At 32.2% G+C, this 18,664-nt stretch overlaps 1 protein-coding gene across 1 annotated transcript; it reads right to left on the bottom strand.

Annotated features, from left to right (window-relative positions):
• Positions 1–16,575: 16,575 nt before the first annotated feature.
• On the bottom strand, positions 16,576–17,316 carry LOC124361322. Its single transcript, XM_046815370.1, has one exon. It carries the CDS (start codon positions 17,314–17,316, stop codon positions 16,576–16,578), a length of 741 nt encoding a protein of 246 aa, XP_046671326.1.
• Positions 17,317–18,664: the final 1,348 nt, after the last annotated feature.

Here is an 18,664-nt window from a genome sequence, read left to right as displayed (position 1 = left end):
AGTTTGAGACATCACGAGCTGTAGCGCCTGGAGAATATTACAGCAGCTGTCCGACTCGAGTCAAGGTGGACTATCAGAATAGCAAGGACGATCATCAAGTGCATTCACGGAATATCATATTCACATTCACATTCACATTCATCATATATCATACACGGAATAGTAATACTTACTTAGTTCACATAACGATATAAATCAGTATTAGTAATAGTACTAATTCGTAATAATATCATGACTGCTGGATCTGTGAAGTAATGTTACCGAGGATTTGCCTACCATTAGGTAATTAAATATTTAATAATTTACCTGACTAGTTGAAAATTACAAATTGTATAAATATATGTGTATTAATATATACATCTGGTTAAGATAATAGTTAATATAGTCTCTAGCATTGTAAACCCATTTAATCTCCTTATGTCATGACCAAAGTAATAACATATCCATGCTGTAAATTTAAGGAGGTTAAAACAAATCATGAATGTTAATTATGACGTCGCATGAGCCAATTTATACGTCTAATTATATTACGAAGAGACTAAGAGAGACGAATATTTAATCAGTTTAGGCCCCACAGTACACAGAATAATCCAGAAGGGGAATTTACTTCCCCGCCACATAGCCCTAACCACAGCAGTGTATATTAAACCCCTCCCTTACACCAATTAACCAATGCTGTACAGCAAGAGTGATTTATAGAATTACAAATTTATGTAAAAAGCAGTCAATTATATCCGGGCTAAAGACTACAACATTTTATTAAACTGTCAAAATGTTTGAAGCAAATAATAATTTTACCATTATTAGAAAATTATATTTTTTTTATAAAAGAAAGGAGAGGCCGCTCCCCTTTTATGCCTTAATCTGTCCGTCCTCATGTGCCACTGGCCTGTGCGAGGATCTTATCAAACAGAATAAGGGGGAGAGTCGATACAGCACAAAGTCGATGGTACTGATAAAAGGTGCAACGGTCACAGACAGGATTTGAAACCTGCGCTATCTCTAACTGTGACTCAAAGTCCAACGCCTTAGACCCCTCGGCCATCGGAACTCCCAATCTCTTTATGAATTACTATAAAGAGTGAGGGTGAGGCATGAGTACTATAGATCGCGTGTCACGTAAAATCGTCTACTTTGACGTTGCATACAAAGTCTTATAAACACACATATTATTGTACGGAAAAGAATTTTTCATTGCCATACAGAAACATGGCAGACAACTATAGAAACATATATTCTCGATATATCCATCTGTTGAGTTATCGACTTTTGATAATTTCATACCAATACTGTGCATAAGTGCTACAACTCAACTTTTTTTGTCCATGTTTTAATTAACGTGCTGAAATATTCTGCGGAAAACAACCAACGAATTCAAATTCAAATTCAAATTCTTTATTCAGCATGTAGACAGAGTTAACAATGTATATGCCAAGTCAACAAATCATAACAAAATATAATAATGTCTCTCAATAAAATAATTTTACTTTTTCAAGTTTACACTATCTTATCAGCTAAAAAGTCCTTAACAGAATAGTAAGCCTTCTCGATCAACAACCATTTAAATTTTTTTCTAAAAACTGTGTAATCTTGGACTAATCTTAAGCTTAATGGAAGACTGTTAAAAAGAATTACTGCTGAATATTTTAAATGATTTTCAAAAAATGAGGTGGAGTGTGGCGGGATATTCATAATGCATCTGGGTTTACTTCTTGTTTCATAAATGTGAGTCGGAAAAAATCTATTAAAAAGGTGAAAGTTTTTATGAAGAAATGATAAGGTTTCCAGAATATAAATGGAAGGAAAAGTTAAAAGTTTGTTGGAGGAAAAAAGGTTAGCACATGAGGTTCTGGATGGGACATGACAAATTATTCTTAAAGCTTTCTTTTGAAGCCTAAACACAGACTTAGTTTTGGTGCTTTCAGAACCCCAAATGGAAACCCCGTAAGATATGAATGGATAGATGATGCCATAATAAGTAGCAGTAAGAATTTCAGTTGATGCGAAACGAGCCAGATTTCTGAGCACAAAAAATACCCTGACTCAGCTTCCTACATGCATGCTCTATATGGAGATGGAAAGACAAATTGCAGTCAATAATAAGGCCAAGAAATTTTACGGAGCATTCTGAGAAAACAGCTTCATCACTCAAATGAATACTGAGCAAACTTTTGCTTGAATGGCTGTTAATTGAAAATTCAGTGAGTGTAGTTTTTGAGACATTTACTTGAAGACTATTTTGCTCAAGCCAATCAACAAGTGCATTCCCTTCCAAGAATGTGTCGAGTTCCAGGTGATCTCTGGAGGAATTAGAAAACGTTAGTGACGTGTCATCTGCATATAGGCACAAGTTTGGCACAGTTAAGCCCTTACAAAGATCGTTGATAAAGATTAACAAAAGGACAGGGCCCAAAATTGAACCTTGGGGCACGCCCTTGCTGATAGTGAATAGTCAGAAGAGAATTGTTTCAACCTCCTGAATCCTGAGTCCAGGTTGCGTCCATTACTGAGAGAGACAACAAAAAATGTTTAACCAGCACTTATAATGAAAACTGTTGAATCGCACTGAGAATTAGGAAGATTGAATTTATAAAAGATTGAGATTCTATTACTAAGCTCAGAAACCTAACATTTTTCTTTGCGTAACTATTAGAACTTGATAAGAAAATTGGGTCATTGTATTGCAAAAATGCCAGTTTTCACATAATCAATTAAAAACGACACTTCGTTTAGGTTTATGAACAAATATTACTGTCAGTTATTTATTTAAGTCGGTAAAATTTCGGAAAAATATAAATCTTGGAACGATAACGGTTTATTTTATTACATACTACGACAAAATATTTGTTATTACTCATTATTGTATTATTTATAAAGTTGAAATCACATTTATTGGCTTATTCTCGGCTTATCATTAGCATCTGAATTCAGTATCCGGATAAGAATTTTTAGCACCATTCAATTGTTAATATTACCTGTTCAATATGGTACCGGAACGAATAAGAGCAGAAACCTCCTTTTCTGGGTTTAAGAGATTTCAGATGAATTGCTAATGAGTTCAGTGTTTTATTCGCTTAGAGTCCTCAAGTTTAATTTTTGAATTTTTAAGTCCCATTAAATTTTTACTTAGAAAGTTAAATTATCTCACTCTTGCTTTTCCTTGCATTGTTTGTAGATTGCTGCATTATGGTAATTGACAAAAACAATATTTGTATATTTTTTGTATTGCTCTACAAATCATATGTTACACAAATATGAAGGATGAACAGAGATAGAATTTAACACCCCACGCACAACACCGTTGCCAGTTTTACGTGTATGACAAGTTACTGATCCGTCTCAACATTATTGAACAGCTGATGGTCAGCAGCGATATGGCAACACTGTCAATGTTATCATAATGATTTGGTACGTGTCTCTATAGCTGCTAGCTGTTCTGTATAAATTAATACCAATAGCTGTCAAAATAAAATTTTTCATTATGGGAACAATTTAAAATCCTCATATATAATATGCATGTCAATAATACAGAACAAAGATTCATTTAAACATTGCTAAATAATTTATTTTTAAAATCCCCGTTGAATTCTTAAAATATCTCCTTCTGTTTCTGCATGAGTGTTATTTGTAATCCAAAATATTTTAAGGTGATTTTGAACCCACATATAATAAATATAAACGATCCCAGTTTAACATCATCAGTTACGTCACTTCAGGAGAACTTCCCGGAAATATTTAAACGCCATCGATTACTTAGATGGTTTACGTCAGGAACTAATATGAAAATAATTGGAAATGTTATTACAAAAGTGAAAATATTTTAACAGTTTACTTTTGTAAGTATATTACCTGAGATAGAGAGACATTTGAGATAAAATTTTATTTCACTAGCAAAATAATCCTTCTGGGTCAATTGAAGGGGTGTGATTCGGTCGAAGCATATTTCCATATATCCGTAAATTACACCGCACCATTCCTATATAATATCTGGTATTGATATATATTATATGTGTCCCTGCATTCTTCACTACCGTCATTCCCGTACATCTCTCAGCTCTTCGATATTCAAGGTCTTGTATCCATAAAATATATTTTTTACTGATTTATTTGTGTATCACTGTCCTTCGCTACCGTTATTACTATACTTTCTTATCTATTCCATATTATCTACCCATAAAGTATATCATGTAGTGATAAATTTATGCCCTTTGTCTTTCATTTCCGTTACCGTATGGGCTCATCTAATTACACTTAATGGGCTATATATATAGACAGAGTACTGCATTTCTTGTGATGATATACTTTTGTTTCTGCATCCTTCATTACCCCGTTTAATGCATTATCTCATTTATTACATATTCATGGTATGCTTCATGATAATGGTTACAAAAAGTAACTCTCAGTTATATATAAGGGGCATTGGGTATTTGTAATAAGTACGTGGCTCGTTCAACCCTATAATTTAGAGAAATCGTTACGAAATCCAAATATCAGTGAAAAAAGTCGGAGAAGTCGCTGAACTTGCATTTGCAAACTAATAAATGATTTACAGTTGCAAATTAACAAATTCTAATTAAATACACTCGACAAAGCGAGGGGTTCTAACTTAAAACACCTTTGTCTTAGTGTTACAAAAATCAATACCAATGTAACACCAATTCAATTGCTTCACTAAGAAATCACTCAATGTCGTTTAAAACTCAAGACTGCGTCTTTGTTTTCTTAGAATTAAATATTAAAAATATTAATATTTTCACATCTGAATAAATGCCTCAATACAAATAATTTATTAAAAATAATCGTAATTTATTCCAAAGCTCCCAGTGATAATTTAGGATAATTGGAGTGTTACGAAATTATTATTTATAAATACAGATGTTTATTACGTTTATATCATAAATTTTTGGATGAAAATTAATCACTTACAATTTATAAAATGGGTTCCAGTTTGGACAATGATTACCTCTCACATTATTACTATAAAAACTATTAGTGTCCAAAAATCTTTGATGGTAAATATTTTGTTTCCGCAAAGAAGCACATGAAAATTAATACATATTTAAAAGCACACAATGAAATATAGTTCTCCACTGGCTGTATATAATCTGTATAGCCTTAAATATATATATATATATGAAATTCTGTTTCTTTAATGGTATAGCTTATAAAGATGTAATTTTTAAGAATTTTTGAATAATTTTCGCTCTGTTAATTGTTCTTAAATACCTGTTAGAAGTTTTAAGAGTATTGTCTAAAGAAAATCATGTAAGATTGTTAAAAAATCTTTAAAAAAATTGAAAAAATGTATATTAAAAATATTATTGAGGGACTGCATACTTATGATCTTTGAATTGACTATTTCTTATAAATCTTCTCTAGAATAAAGGACAGTGCACTCTGTCATCTACACATTCATTCATCAATCAGAGCACCCCTTCTTCAACACTTTATTAGGAAACCGTTATTTATAATCTCTGTATTGAATATTTCTTTAAATCTTCTTTAGAACAAAGACAGTGCACACTGGCATCTACACATTCATTCAACAATCAGAGCATTTCTTCTTCAACACATTATGAGAAACAGTTATTTATGATCTCTGTAATGACTTTTTCTTTAAATCTTATCTAGAATAAAGACAGTGCACTCCGGCATCTACACATTCATTCAACAATCAGAGCACTTCTTCTACAACACATTATGAGAAACAGTTATTTATGATCTCTGTATTGACTTTTTCTTTAAATCTTATCTAGAATAAAGACAGTGCACTCTGGCATCTACACATTCATTCATCAATCAGAGTACTCCTTCTTCAACACATTATTGAGAAACCGTTATTTATAATCTCTGTATTGAATATTTCTTTAAATCTTCTTTAGAACAAAGACAGTGCACTCCGGCATCTACACATTCATTCAACAATTAGAGCACTTCTTCTTCAACACATTATGAGAAACAGTTATTTATGATCTCTGTATTGACTTTTTCTTTAAAATCTTATCTAGAATAAAGACAGTGCACTCTGGCATCTACACATTCATTCATCAATCAGAGCACTTCTTCTTCAACACATTATGAGAAAACAGTTATTTATGATCTCTGTATTGACTTTTTCTTTAAATCTTATCTAGAACAAAGACAGTGCACTCTGGAATCTGCACATTCATTCATCAATCAGAGCATTATCTCTTGAACACATTATTGTTTTCAAAGGTTTTAAGTAAAGACGTAAAACTTTTGTGGTTATTCCTTTTACAGTATGTTTTTGTACTGAAAATTAAGCTTTCCAGCTTTTAAAACGCATCACGTAGCCTATATACATAAAAATACCATTAATTTTAAACGTTTTTCTCCTTTACATAGTACTCATGTTTTACATTACCCTTATAACTGATATAACTCTAATACAACGATTAGATAATTAGTTATAGACCTAAAAATGTAAACATGTACAGATACAATACTTTGTTCCTACCTTCAATACTAAGAACATCAAGTAAGCATTGAGGAAGGTCCTTATTATAATGGATGGCAATAAAGCGGATGATCACCGGAGGTCCTCAAACTGGAACCGTAGTCCACGCACAAGTACTGCGATTCTCCAAATTCTGGAATGTTTCATATCAAGCATTGTTCGATATCTTGCACAGTTTTTCCATATGAAGTATACAGGCCTCTCGCTGATAGTAGGACACTTCTGCAAAAGGAATTAAAACACATAGCGTACCGCATCATGTATTCAAGTAGTATCCTTATTCGATATTCTTCATTCGTCATATTCAGGATAGCAATAGAAACAGCGAAACAATAATTTTAAAGTAATTTGTCAAACCTATTTCTTACTTTAGGGACTTTGCCTAGAAGAAAACTAGCAAGATTTTATGATAGGGTTTGAACTGTACCAAAGAACGTAGTTTAGCATACATATTTATATCAATGCAGACAATGTTATAAGGACACGTTAGGTATTTCAGATTGAAATTGAGCAAAAGCTGTTAGAGGTTGAACGTTAAAATGTAATTGAATTCAGAAAGGATTCAATGTTTAAATAAGCCGTGTAAACCTCAGCCTCTGATTTTGTGGACATTTGTTCAAGTTTTTCTCAGTTTTAAATATATACTTTCTAGTTTTAAATAGATGGTTTATGTATATATTAGGAATTGTAAGTGTTTTTTTCTCATTTAAAATTTTTTTTTGAAATCGGAAATTTTTGAAGAAGAGATTGTTTCAATGTTTTATAGAAGGTTTATAAGAATAACCCAATGTAAATAATTGATACTTCTGAAGACCTGCACGATAGCAGACTTTGCTCTAAAATTTAATTACAAATCAAATTTTTATTCTTAATCAAAGTATTCCTGTTAATCAAATTTTATATGTTAATAAGAATATCCCAGAATAGTTTCGACAACTTAACTAAATACATGGATTACCTGCAACAACTGAAATTTATTAAAAGTTAAGAAATAATCTTCACAGTTGACTGTAGAAGTAAGGAATAAAAATATTTTTATGATTGTTACTTCGAGTGAATGTATTTTAGACGAATATGTTATATTAAACAGTTTGGTTGAAATTAAAATAATGAAAAAAAATATAATTAAATATACTTTTCATGCTCTCCAATTATAATTTGAATTGGGAAATAAGATGGAAAATGAAATAAGTACACGATTTCCTCTTCAGATACCTACTAAACAAAGGACTCTAAATCCTCCGGGCGTCTAAGCTGCCAGAGTTTATAAACACAATAAAGGTAAGCAGCTTTTCCGTAGTTATCAAGTCCTTGTTGTGACTAATAAGGTTTAAAACTGAGTAACTCAAGTTGTTATCATATTCCAGAACCAGGCGTCAGATTGGCATATTACCGTTTAGTATTAAAAATATTTACATACATTTAGTTATTTTATATAATATACTCTCGTTATAATCACTGATTTTAACGCTTTCATTTAAATTGGTAGTAGAACAATAGTATAAGAAAATATAATAATAATATGTCATTGTTGATTGTTCAGGTAATAAATAATTCACTGTGTATACAGGGTGAGTCAGAAATATGGTAAAATATTTTAAGACGTGATTCCAGAGCTAAAAATAAGAAAAAAATGTTATATAAAGGTAGGTCCGGAAACGCTCCATTACTGAGTAATGGCTGGCGAAAGATTTTTGCTTTGTTTTCAGTTTACCTGGTGAAATTAAGTGATTCTGAAAGGTTTTGTTCTTACTTTTTAACTCAAATAAGATGGATTTATAAGGAAAAGCACCTGAAAAATCAAATAAAACTACTCTAGAGGTTTGTAATGTGAACAGTTTTTGAGAAAAAGTATGAAATTTGCCAAAAATCTAATAACAAAAATACCGTCTTAAATGTTTGATGTCCAATAACATTGTTAAATGACCTATAAACAAATTGTTTTTCCTAATACAGATTGTAGAGAATTTAATTCTGAAAACAACCATAATAAGCAAAGTTAGCTAAATGCGTAAAAAAGTCATGAAATTGACTCCCCACGTTAATACGTGGGGAGTCAAAATTTCAAAATTGTGAAATCATTGTGATTTGAAATTTCAAAATTTCAAATCACAGCAAAATTTCATAATTGCTGTGTAGTGTAATCACTACACAGCAATTTTTTGCTGTTTTATAATAAGGAATGAGTATCTGATTGGTAACAGCTGGCAATAATTAATCATTTAAGCAACAACTGTTTAAACATTTTTAAATTATAAATAATCAGCTAGGCATTTATTATTAGATGACATATGTCACCTCATTGTTGAACAAAACAACAAACTGTAAAGATACTATGTGCTTGTGTTAAGTATTTTAACCAGTTATTTCCATCCATCTTATTAGTGATTTTGTGTTGTGTGTTCCATTTATTAAAAATGGACGGTAATATTCATGTGTATTCAAACTCTGAATTAGCAGACATGTATTTTAATGTATGGTTTGGGACGCTGCAATAGTACTTCAGCAAGACGTCTGTATCAATAGAACTTTCCTAACCGCAGGTGCCCAAGCGCAAAATGTTTGCCACTATTCATCAACGCCTATCTGAAACAGGTTCTTTGAAGTCTTCGAAGCATAGTAATGCAGGCATCGCCCGATCATGTAGGACTGTTGAATTAGAAGAGTTGGTTCTTAATGAAATTTCTGATTATCCTGAAAAGAGCACTAGAGAATTGTTACTACAGTTCAATTTCAGCCAATCTAGTATTCGGAGAATACTACACGAGTACCAGTTAAACCCATACCACTTCCAGCATGTCCAAACTCTTTTGCAACGAGACTACGCTCCTCATGTTGTTTTTGTCGATTTGTTGTTGTTGTTCTTCCGTTAAAATGTGCTGATCCAAACTTTTTAAATACAATTTTGTTTACCAATGAGGATCACTTTACAAGAACAGCTATCATTAACTTACATAACAACCACATTTGGGCAGACAGAAATCCTCATGCTATCAAACCTAATCGCCCACAACATCAGTTTTCAGTAAATGTTTGGCCTGGAATCTAAGCAGATCATTTAGTCGTATTCGTGCTTCCTCCCAAGCTTAATGGCGTGGTGTACTTGAACCTTTTAAGAAACGAGCTACCTAACCTGCTTGATGATGTACCTCTGCATTTTCGCCAAAACATGTGGTTTATGCATGACGGGGCACCTGCGCACTACTCTCTGGCTGTTCGTGGACACCTAAATGAGAGTTTTTACAAATCAATCGATAGGCCGAGGTGGACCAGTTTCATGGCCAGCAAGATCACCTGACTTAAATCCTTTGGACTTTTACCTTTGGGGACATTTAAAAACATTAGTCTACTCTTCCCCAATAGATACAATTGAAGAACTCCGATTAAACATTTCTAATGGAATAGAAACCATTAAGCAGACACCTGGAGTTTTTTGAACGGGTCCGAAACTTGATGAGAAGACGCCTGAACGCGTGCATTTTGAACAATGGAGGTCATTTAGAGCATCCTTTTAATCTTCCGCATAGACTTAAACCGATTGTAGATGTTTATTGTATTTAAAAATAAAATTTTGAACCTGCTGTTACCAATCAGATACTCATTCCTTATTATAAAACAGCAAAAGTTTGCTGTGTAGTGTAATACGTGAGGAATCAATTTCATGACTTTTTTACGCATTTAGCTAACTTTGCTTATTATGGTTGTTTTCAGAATTAAATTCTCTACAATCTGTATTAGGAAAAACAATTTGTTTATAGGTCATTTAACAATGTTATTGGACATCAAACATTTAAGACGGTATTTTTGTTATTAGATTTTTGGCAAATTTCATACTTTTTCTCAAAAACTGTTCACATTACAACCTCTAGAGTAGTTTTATTTGATTTTTCAGGTGCTTTTCCTTATAAATCCATCTTATTTGAGTTAAAAAGTAAGAACAAAACCTTTCAGAATAACTTAATTTCACCAGGTGAACTGAAAACAAAGCAAAATCTTTCGCCAGCCATTACTCAGTAATGGAGCGTTTCCGGACCTACCTTTATATAAAATTTTTTCATATTTTTAGCTCTGGAATCACGTCTTAAAATATTTTACCATATTTCTGACTCACCCTGTATATCATCCGACTGTAAACATAAACAAGACGGGAAGTTCAGTAAACAAGGTAACGTAGTTGTACGGAGTGGTCATCATTCTTCCACAGACATTTCTCCGTCTTGTTCTCGTGTCCTGGGTCTAAGTGTTTCCTTACGTCAAGTGTTGTATTGTATCCCTTTACACTTTGCCAACTAAGTATGCAGAATCTTTGAAACATAATTGTTTGTTCCTATGGTATTTCACAAGTATTATTTTAAGAAATATATATTTAAGTTATTCAGTTAATAAATACAATTAATAAAAATGTACATAATACAAATCAGTGAAACTAAACGGTGATACACACTCTTGGGTCTGTTCGTCATTGAGTAAAAAAGTAATTTCAAAATCATATTTTTACGTAACATAGTTGACAAATTTGAAGAAAAAAATTCACTTTTTGAACATCACTATTACCTAAAATAATCACAACAAATAAATATATTTCAAATATAAAAGTGGTCTAAACTGACTGAGTTGGGAATCGCTCAAATTATAAGAAAAAACAAATAATTCCTACATGACTGTTGTCTTCGTTTAACGTATGTCAGACTGTCTTACTTCTGTAATTTATAGAAAAATATAAATGAGAATCTGTTTATATTTACGTTTTTGTACCTATATATATATTTGTACCTATATAAATATTTGATTTTCTGCTGAAGGTAAATCTCCATCGTAAAAGCATAAAACTTGTGGCGTTTTATAAATATTATTTCCTTTTGATTATTTATGAGTAGAGAAATATTGTCCATTACATAATAAGTATTATTTACAAAAATATTTTAATATATTGTTTGTTATTGTTCAATAAAGGAACCTAATGTTTTTGTATTATTCCTGTTGAATTAAGTTCAATGAATATCAAGAGAACTGTATTACAAGAGCATATAAGCGCATTTATGTATTTCATATTTATCATCCGTTGACGTAAAGATATCAATGTATGTATACTTTAACAAGCTTCGAGTACATTTTACTGTGAATAATTTTTCTTCTCTTGTCTGCTTTCATAAATGTTACCATAATAATTTAAAAAGGTCATCATTTCTGAACTAAAAAATAATTTATCTTTTACAGAAAGTAATATCTTAATTATATATAAAAACAAACGTCACTAGAGCGCCGTAAGTTAAACTGTGTTTTAATTTTTAACACGGTAAAAGCTAAAAGATCCGAAATATTAGAATTATAATTCTTTAAATGCATTTTGCAATGATAAAACTAATGTTTCACTGTTTCAAATATTTTCAGAGTAATTCAGCTAAAGGCTAAATATAAATAATCTGTAATCACCTTGGAGTTTATAGTGTTGTATAAAACTGAGAATGGTCAATAATGCCTTGTATTCAAGAAGGAACTGTGAGTAATATGATAACTCGTTGATAAGTGCAACGAAGACTTATATTTTATAACCAAATTCTGTAGTATTGTGGGATGTGAAGGTAGAAAGCATTAAGTTTACGGTATATATGTATATACCATGTATTCAATAAATTCGTTACAAGTATTTGTGTGCGGTATCGTAACAAGGTTACAAATGAAATTATTTCTAATTTACCATATTTTTCTAGTCAAATTAAAGTCGTTATAACTCTCCTGCCCCTGACAATGGCCTGGATTAAACCAGTGGATGAATTAAACGTCATAGCCATATTTACTGAGCAAACGATGACTCACTCGTAATCTTAAGTCATCTATATTTTAATCAGATATAACATTTTTATGTGGCTCTGTTCGAGAGACAAAATTGGAAGGAGTCTCAGATACATTGTTTAGAACACACTTCTAACATAGTCAATATACATTATCTACGGTGATATTGTGAACAATAATTACACACATTTTCAAGTAGTATAAGTGTCATAAATCTATGATTTGTGCAAAATTAATAAAACCAACATTATATATTTTTTAAGACACTCTGTATATTGCACTGAATTATAACTTACCTTTTTACAAAAATGGTGGTCAGGCAATGATATTATCTTATCCACCAATGCCTCTGTCCTCCAGTGTGGTATCCAGGAGCACCAGTGCTTCCTGCAATGATGGCGACGGACGAAGGTCGTCCCCAGAGGAATTTCCTATCAAGTAACAAAATAAAGTTCAAGAGGGTCTGATCTGAAATGCGAGAGTACTCAAATTATGAAATGTATATAAACCTACAAAAACTTTTAAGTGGTTTGTTTGTAACCTAACCTGGCCTCTGCAATAGTTTACGTGTCAATATTACATTTATAACGCTAACTTTGTCTGCAACCATGAGAGGTATAACTATTGAAATATTTCACCGATAAACACAGTTTGAAGTATCGAATTTCAAGACCAATTGGCCTGAATAAAACTACAGCGTTGCCGTCCAAGGGATTCTACAGTAATGTTGCAGTTCATTTAAACGACCAATCAGAATTCATTATTTAAAGACCTATGATTGGCAGAGAGGTCTCAAAGCTCATTTAGAGTAAATGCACACTTCAGCGAAATAGATTATTAAAATTCTAATCTTAAACTAATTTATTACAAATTCACTAGAAATATTCAAAAGAGCGATCTGCTCTCTTCTTCAGGTTTCGGTTTTACAGCCAAAGGGTGTGAGACGATAAAAAAACACAAACGTGGCGATGAACATAACATAATCATTTACAGGAGAATCGCAGAAAACTAAGACAAAACACATGCTAATGTATTATATTATCAACCTTTTAGCAGGTAAGATGATTCTGGGCAGACAATGCCTTCGTGGCATGTTCTACGGTATCGTGGTAGCATACTTCAGCATCTTCACGACACATTATTGCTGTATTTGTTTTTCATGCTCAGTAGTAAGTTGATGCCTGATGTGGTGTGCCTCTGACCTACAGTAGCTTAGGTAATGTTTGCTTTGTATTCACCATTACACTTTAATTGTTTAATTGGTTGTATGATAAGTACTCGTAAACCAGTAATCCTTTCTTCTATCGTCAGTAACGAATTAAAAAGGTGTTTTATTAGTATTAGGGGCATACATTTTATGGCTTAAGAATGATGTTATCAGGTGTTTTAAAAAATAAATATGCCATTAAAGCTTGATTTATGAGTTTTAAATAATTTAAAATTTTTGACCAGTTCTAGATGTATTTTAGAGCATACTAATTACAGTGAGATGAAATTAAAAAAAATTCACTGGTGACTACAAATACTCTTACTGTTATATACTATGAAAAGTGATTCGGAAAGTTTTGCGCAAGTATAGAGCTTACAGAGTGCTCGAGTAAAAGTAGCATAAATTATAAATTTTGGTGTAAAAAACAAAACATTGTAATATTTTTTCAGCGACGACATTTAAAATCTATGATAGTCTATACATAATCTTATCGTTTTTTTTACGAGCTAACTTCGACATACTCGTTATTTGGCAATATTTACGACGATCTCGGAGCTATATTACTATTTTATATTCAATTGACTGAGCGAAGACAAATCCCACCATTATTAATAACAATCCGTACAATGAAGATAAGCTCGTTTAATCCCATCGGCGCTGTTCTCTTAGAAGCTGATGTTTAAACAATGAAGTTGGGCTGAGCTCTAAGAGATATACTGCTTTAATAAACGAATGCTTCAATGTTTTGAATTACTTGTTTGATAAGGAAACCATCTATCATCTTCCTTAATGACAATATACGGACGAGTTTATTAGTCGACGAAGTCAATCTGCGTCAATGTTTCCGTAAGCTGGCCAGATTAGTTTATCTTATCTCAATCATAATTCATCCTTGACTAACCGGTCTTTCCTCAGTACGTTGAAGACTTTTCTGTATAGCAAAAATTCCTCTAAAACAATTAGAGGTTAAACATTTCTAAATCTATACTGTCTCTTGAGAAATAAAAAAATGATGAACTCGCAATAAAATATCTAGGATGGCTGGATTCATATCTTGTTATATACCATTTACTAGCAATATATTTAAAAAATTATTAGTTACAAAATGTGGATTACTAAAGAGCGGAACACAAGTTATTAGGGGTGTGGATGGGAGATATAAATTATTATTTGTGAGAGTAAAATACACCCTTGAAGTGCGGGAAACCTTTATTAAAAAATACGTTAGAAATTCAGCCATTAATGTACAAAAGTACATAGACTTGATCAATTTTATTGACCTTAAGCACATTTTCATATTTATTTAGATAGTCATCTTGATTTGATGAAAATATAAATTTAAAGTCAAATTTGAACTGAAGAAAGGAAATAGATCTGAAAGGTGAAGGAAGAAAGTACTAAACTTCAATTGATTGAGTTCACTGAACTGTTTAGTGAAAGGAAGACTCATTAACTCACTGGTAAATCGCTCGTTCAAACTCGTCTCCTTATCCTTTATGTTATCCTCGATAAACTCCAATAACCTTCTATTTTTACTTTAACTTTTTATAAGCTTACGCAAAGAGAGGTTACTTTTTATTTATCTTTGCATAAATAATTTATTAAGACAGTTGGAAAATTCGAAAAATATTGAGATTTTTCGCACATAATAGGGTTTGTTCCAATAATACCCTAAAGACTGTAGATTAAATACTAATTCCTTCGAATAAGTCACAGTTTTTAAAACGTACCATGTACTTGAATGAAAGGCAAGTATAAATATAAACCATATGCTTTTTTCTAAATCCGATTACACTGCATTTCACATAAACGTGTTAAAATAATTTAAGTATTTTTTACAATTAAATTTTGAATGCAGATAGCTTTTAGCAAAACATGAAAGATCATGAAAACTACTCAGTTTTTCTATTATAAGTAATGAGTAAGACACGTTGGCATTTTAATAAAATATAATGAAAAAATACTCATAGAATAATATTTCATTCACGGTTGTAAAGTTACTCGAAAACATTTCCGATTCCATGAACAACTGAGACTCCCATTGTTTCCGCTCTGATTCTTGAATGTATTTTTACGATAACTTATATCGTGCCTTTTCTTTTTAACTTGTTATTATGGCTCTTATTTAATATCATTACAATAATTAAAACCCCTCGGCTGATAGTTCTCTCAAATAATATATTTTTTAATCAACCCCTGACATCAACACCTCGTTAAACTACTACACAAAACTGTTTAGCTACAATAAATGTTAAGACAAGATAGGTCTACGCTTGCAAAGTTAGTTAGATTCGTTTAGGTTGCATGCACAATTTTCAACTTTATAGCTCATTCTTAAGTGAGGCTATATGTATTACTATATCGTATGTTAAAATTACGTACTGTACTACATTCTTCCACAAATTTATTTATTCTGCGTTTTCTTAGTTGCAATCGTGGTTACCCGTGAAACCAATGTAAAAAATATTTGCTGACGCTCATCTTAATCTCATGGGGTTACACGTAACATTATCGAAATCAATTTCGCTTATTTATTTATTTATTTATTTATACATTCCAACGGCAATGCCATTTTAAAAATACAATGAATTGATGACATGCGAATAATTGGTACAAACATATATGGATACAAAGAAACAAAAATGCATGCTTAAGATAACTACAAACAATAATATAAACGTGTTAAATAACATAATAATAGAATATATAATAATGATAATAATAAATACGGGTATGTAATAACATAATAATACAATTTGTTATATCAATGTAATAAATTGCAATACATAAGTAAAAATATAATAAACCAATAATATATACACAACAATAATAATATGACATAACAACAAATCCATTAATTAGATCACAAAAGTATAAACTACAACAACTGAAATGCAAGTGTAAGTACAGTATTTATGAGTAAAGTAAAGAGCATGAACTGGGTAATGTAGGTCAGAGAGAGAAAAATGGCAGGAAGGGTCAAAGTAAAGGCAAAGGAAGTTTGGTCAGTGGATGGGGAAGAGTTCTGTTGAGCTGCAGAAGGTGGTGGATAGTGTAGCAAAGAGTTTAGACAGCTTGGTTATCCTCATTCCTCTCAATCCACAGATAAGGACACCCATTTCTTTTTCAGTGTTTTCAGATTCGTGCAGAACAGGTCTAGCTCGGCAGGAACGCAGTTTCCAACACGATGCAGTCTGGCCATGGGTCCGTTCTTCAGGTAGTTTGTCCGATAATATTTGCGAACAAAGAGTTCAGTTGACCTGGTAGTGCGTGGAATTCGAAAGTTAATCATGGCAAGAAGATCAGGACAATCAAGGGATCCATTGATAAGCCTTGAGAGTAAAGCTAGATCAGCAAGCTCACGGCGAACTTCCAGTGGGCAGAGGTTGAACTGTTTCATAACGTCATCGACAGGGACCTCATGGAGAGGAAAGCCCAATGTAGTTCCAACGAGTCCAACAAATCTCCGTTGAATCCTTTCGAGCCTGATAATGTGATGTTGGTAGTAGGGGTTCCAAACAACTGAAGCATATTCTAAGATCGGACGTAGAAGAGACTTATATAAGATTGAGATGGAGTGTGTAGATAGGCCACTTCTAGCTGTACGTGACAGAAGACCCAACAAACGATTAGCCTTGGCACATATGATGTCAATGTGATGATCTGGAGAGAGTGCGTGATTGAGATGCACGCCAAGATCCTTTACAACCTGCACCCGCTGCAATCCCTCGCCCTGAATGTAATAATTGGCATGTACAAATTCTTCACCCCTATGAAAAGACATCACCATGCTTTTCTTAGCATTAAGTTGCATGAAGTTTTCATCACACACCATCTAGAGACCCCATCAAGGGATCTCTTGGAGACTAGCACTATCCTCAATTGAATTCAATACACTAAACAGCTTGATATCGTCAGCAAACATAAGAAAATTGCTTTCGATGACTTCCCCAATGTCATTTATAAATATGTTGAAAAGATAAGGTCCCAGTAGAGAACCCTGAGGCACTCCAGACTTGACTAGAAAGGGATTAGAATAACCACCACCAAACTTGACTATAGACAATCTTCCGGTCAAGTAACTCTTAAACCAGGATAAAAGAGGTTCAGATATGCCATATGAATCAAGTTTGGAGACCAAAAGAGTGTGACAAACCTTGACAAATGCCTTACTGCAGTCCAGGTAGATGGCATCGACTTGAGCGAAACTTGAGAAGGCTGATAAAATGAATTCTTCATATTGGACAAGGTTTGTGACGGTTGACCGGTCTGTCTTATGGTCCATATCAGACAGTTTAATCTCAGTATCGAGTTTGCAAACATACAGATAGATAAACAAACATGTAATCATTCCAGCCTCTCGAGTAATAGAGTTTGCTGACGCTCAGCCAAATATAAGTAGTATTAAGGTGATTTTAAACATTTTCGAGTGAACAAAATTGTTCATTTCTAAATAATTCAAATGCGCTAATTTAAACAATTTTACACAAGCGCAAAAAATCTCAAAATCAAATGAATTAACTGGACCATCAGCATGGCAGTGATATAGATTATGTGTTTCGAATAAAGTTGTTTTATTTCAAAGCTAAGTTTCAACGTACCGAAACAATCACTCAGATAGATGTGGGATGCAGCTTACTGGGGAATGTCGGGATAAAAGAATATTCTACTAATTCTACATTGGTATTGGAAATGTTAATATGAGCTTAAAAAGTTTATCTACGGATTTAGTACTTAATATTAGTGAACATTTAATACAGTTTTATGTTTTTATTTTTAACCTTTAAAATATAACTACTGCATCGATTATCTAAATCCTTGTCCTTGATGGATATGCCTATCAAAGCTTAATTAGAAGAAAGAATTTGATTGGTATAGTCTTAAAAAATACTTTTATAAACAAACAGGTTGATTGTATTGGTAGTATACTAATATAAGAAAATATTTCGCAAAATCTTTTAGCATTAAAATGAAAAAACTAAAAACCCTTTGATTTTTTTTATCCATTCAGCAGTGCTATAAAAATGTGATTAAAAGTATTGTTTTAACATATTTTATAGTTTTAAAATAACCAAAAATTGTTTTAAAAACAACCTTATTAAATACGCTTTATATCTATAAAATATATTTTAATTTCATGAAGCATTCCTGCTTGCATAATGCATGAACATCGAACATTGATT

This window comes from Homalodisca vitripennis, chromosome 4, assembly GCF_021130785.1.
Source record: "Homalodisca vitripennis isolate AUS2020 chromosome 4, UT_GWSS_2.1, whole genome shotgun sequence".
Lineage (NCBI taxonomy): Eukaryota > Metazoa > Arthropoda > Insecta > Hemiptera > Cicadellidae > Homalodisca > Homalodisca vitripennis.
This window is presented reverse-complemented; position numbering and strand designations above follow the sequence as displayed.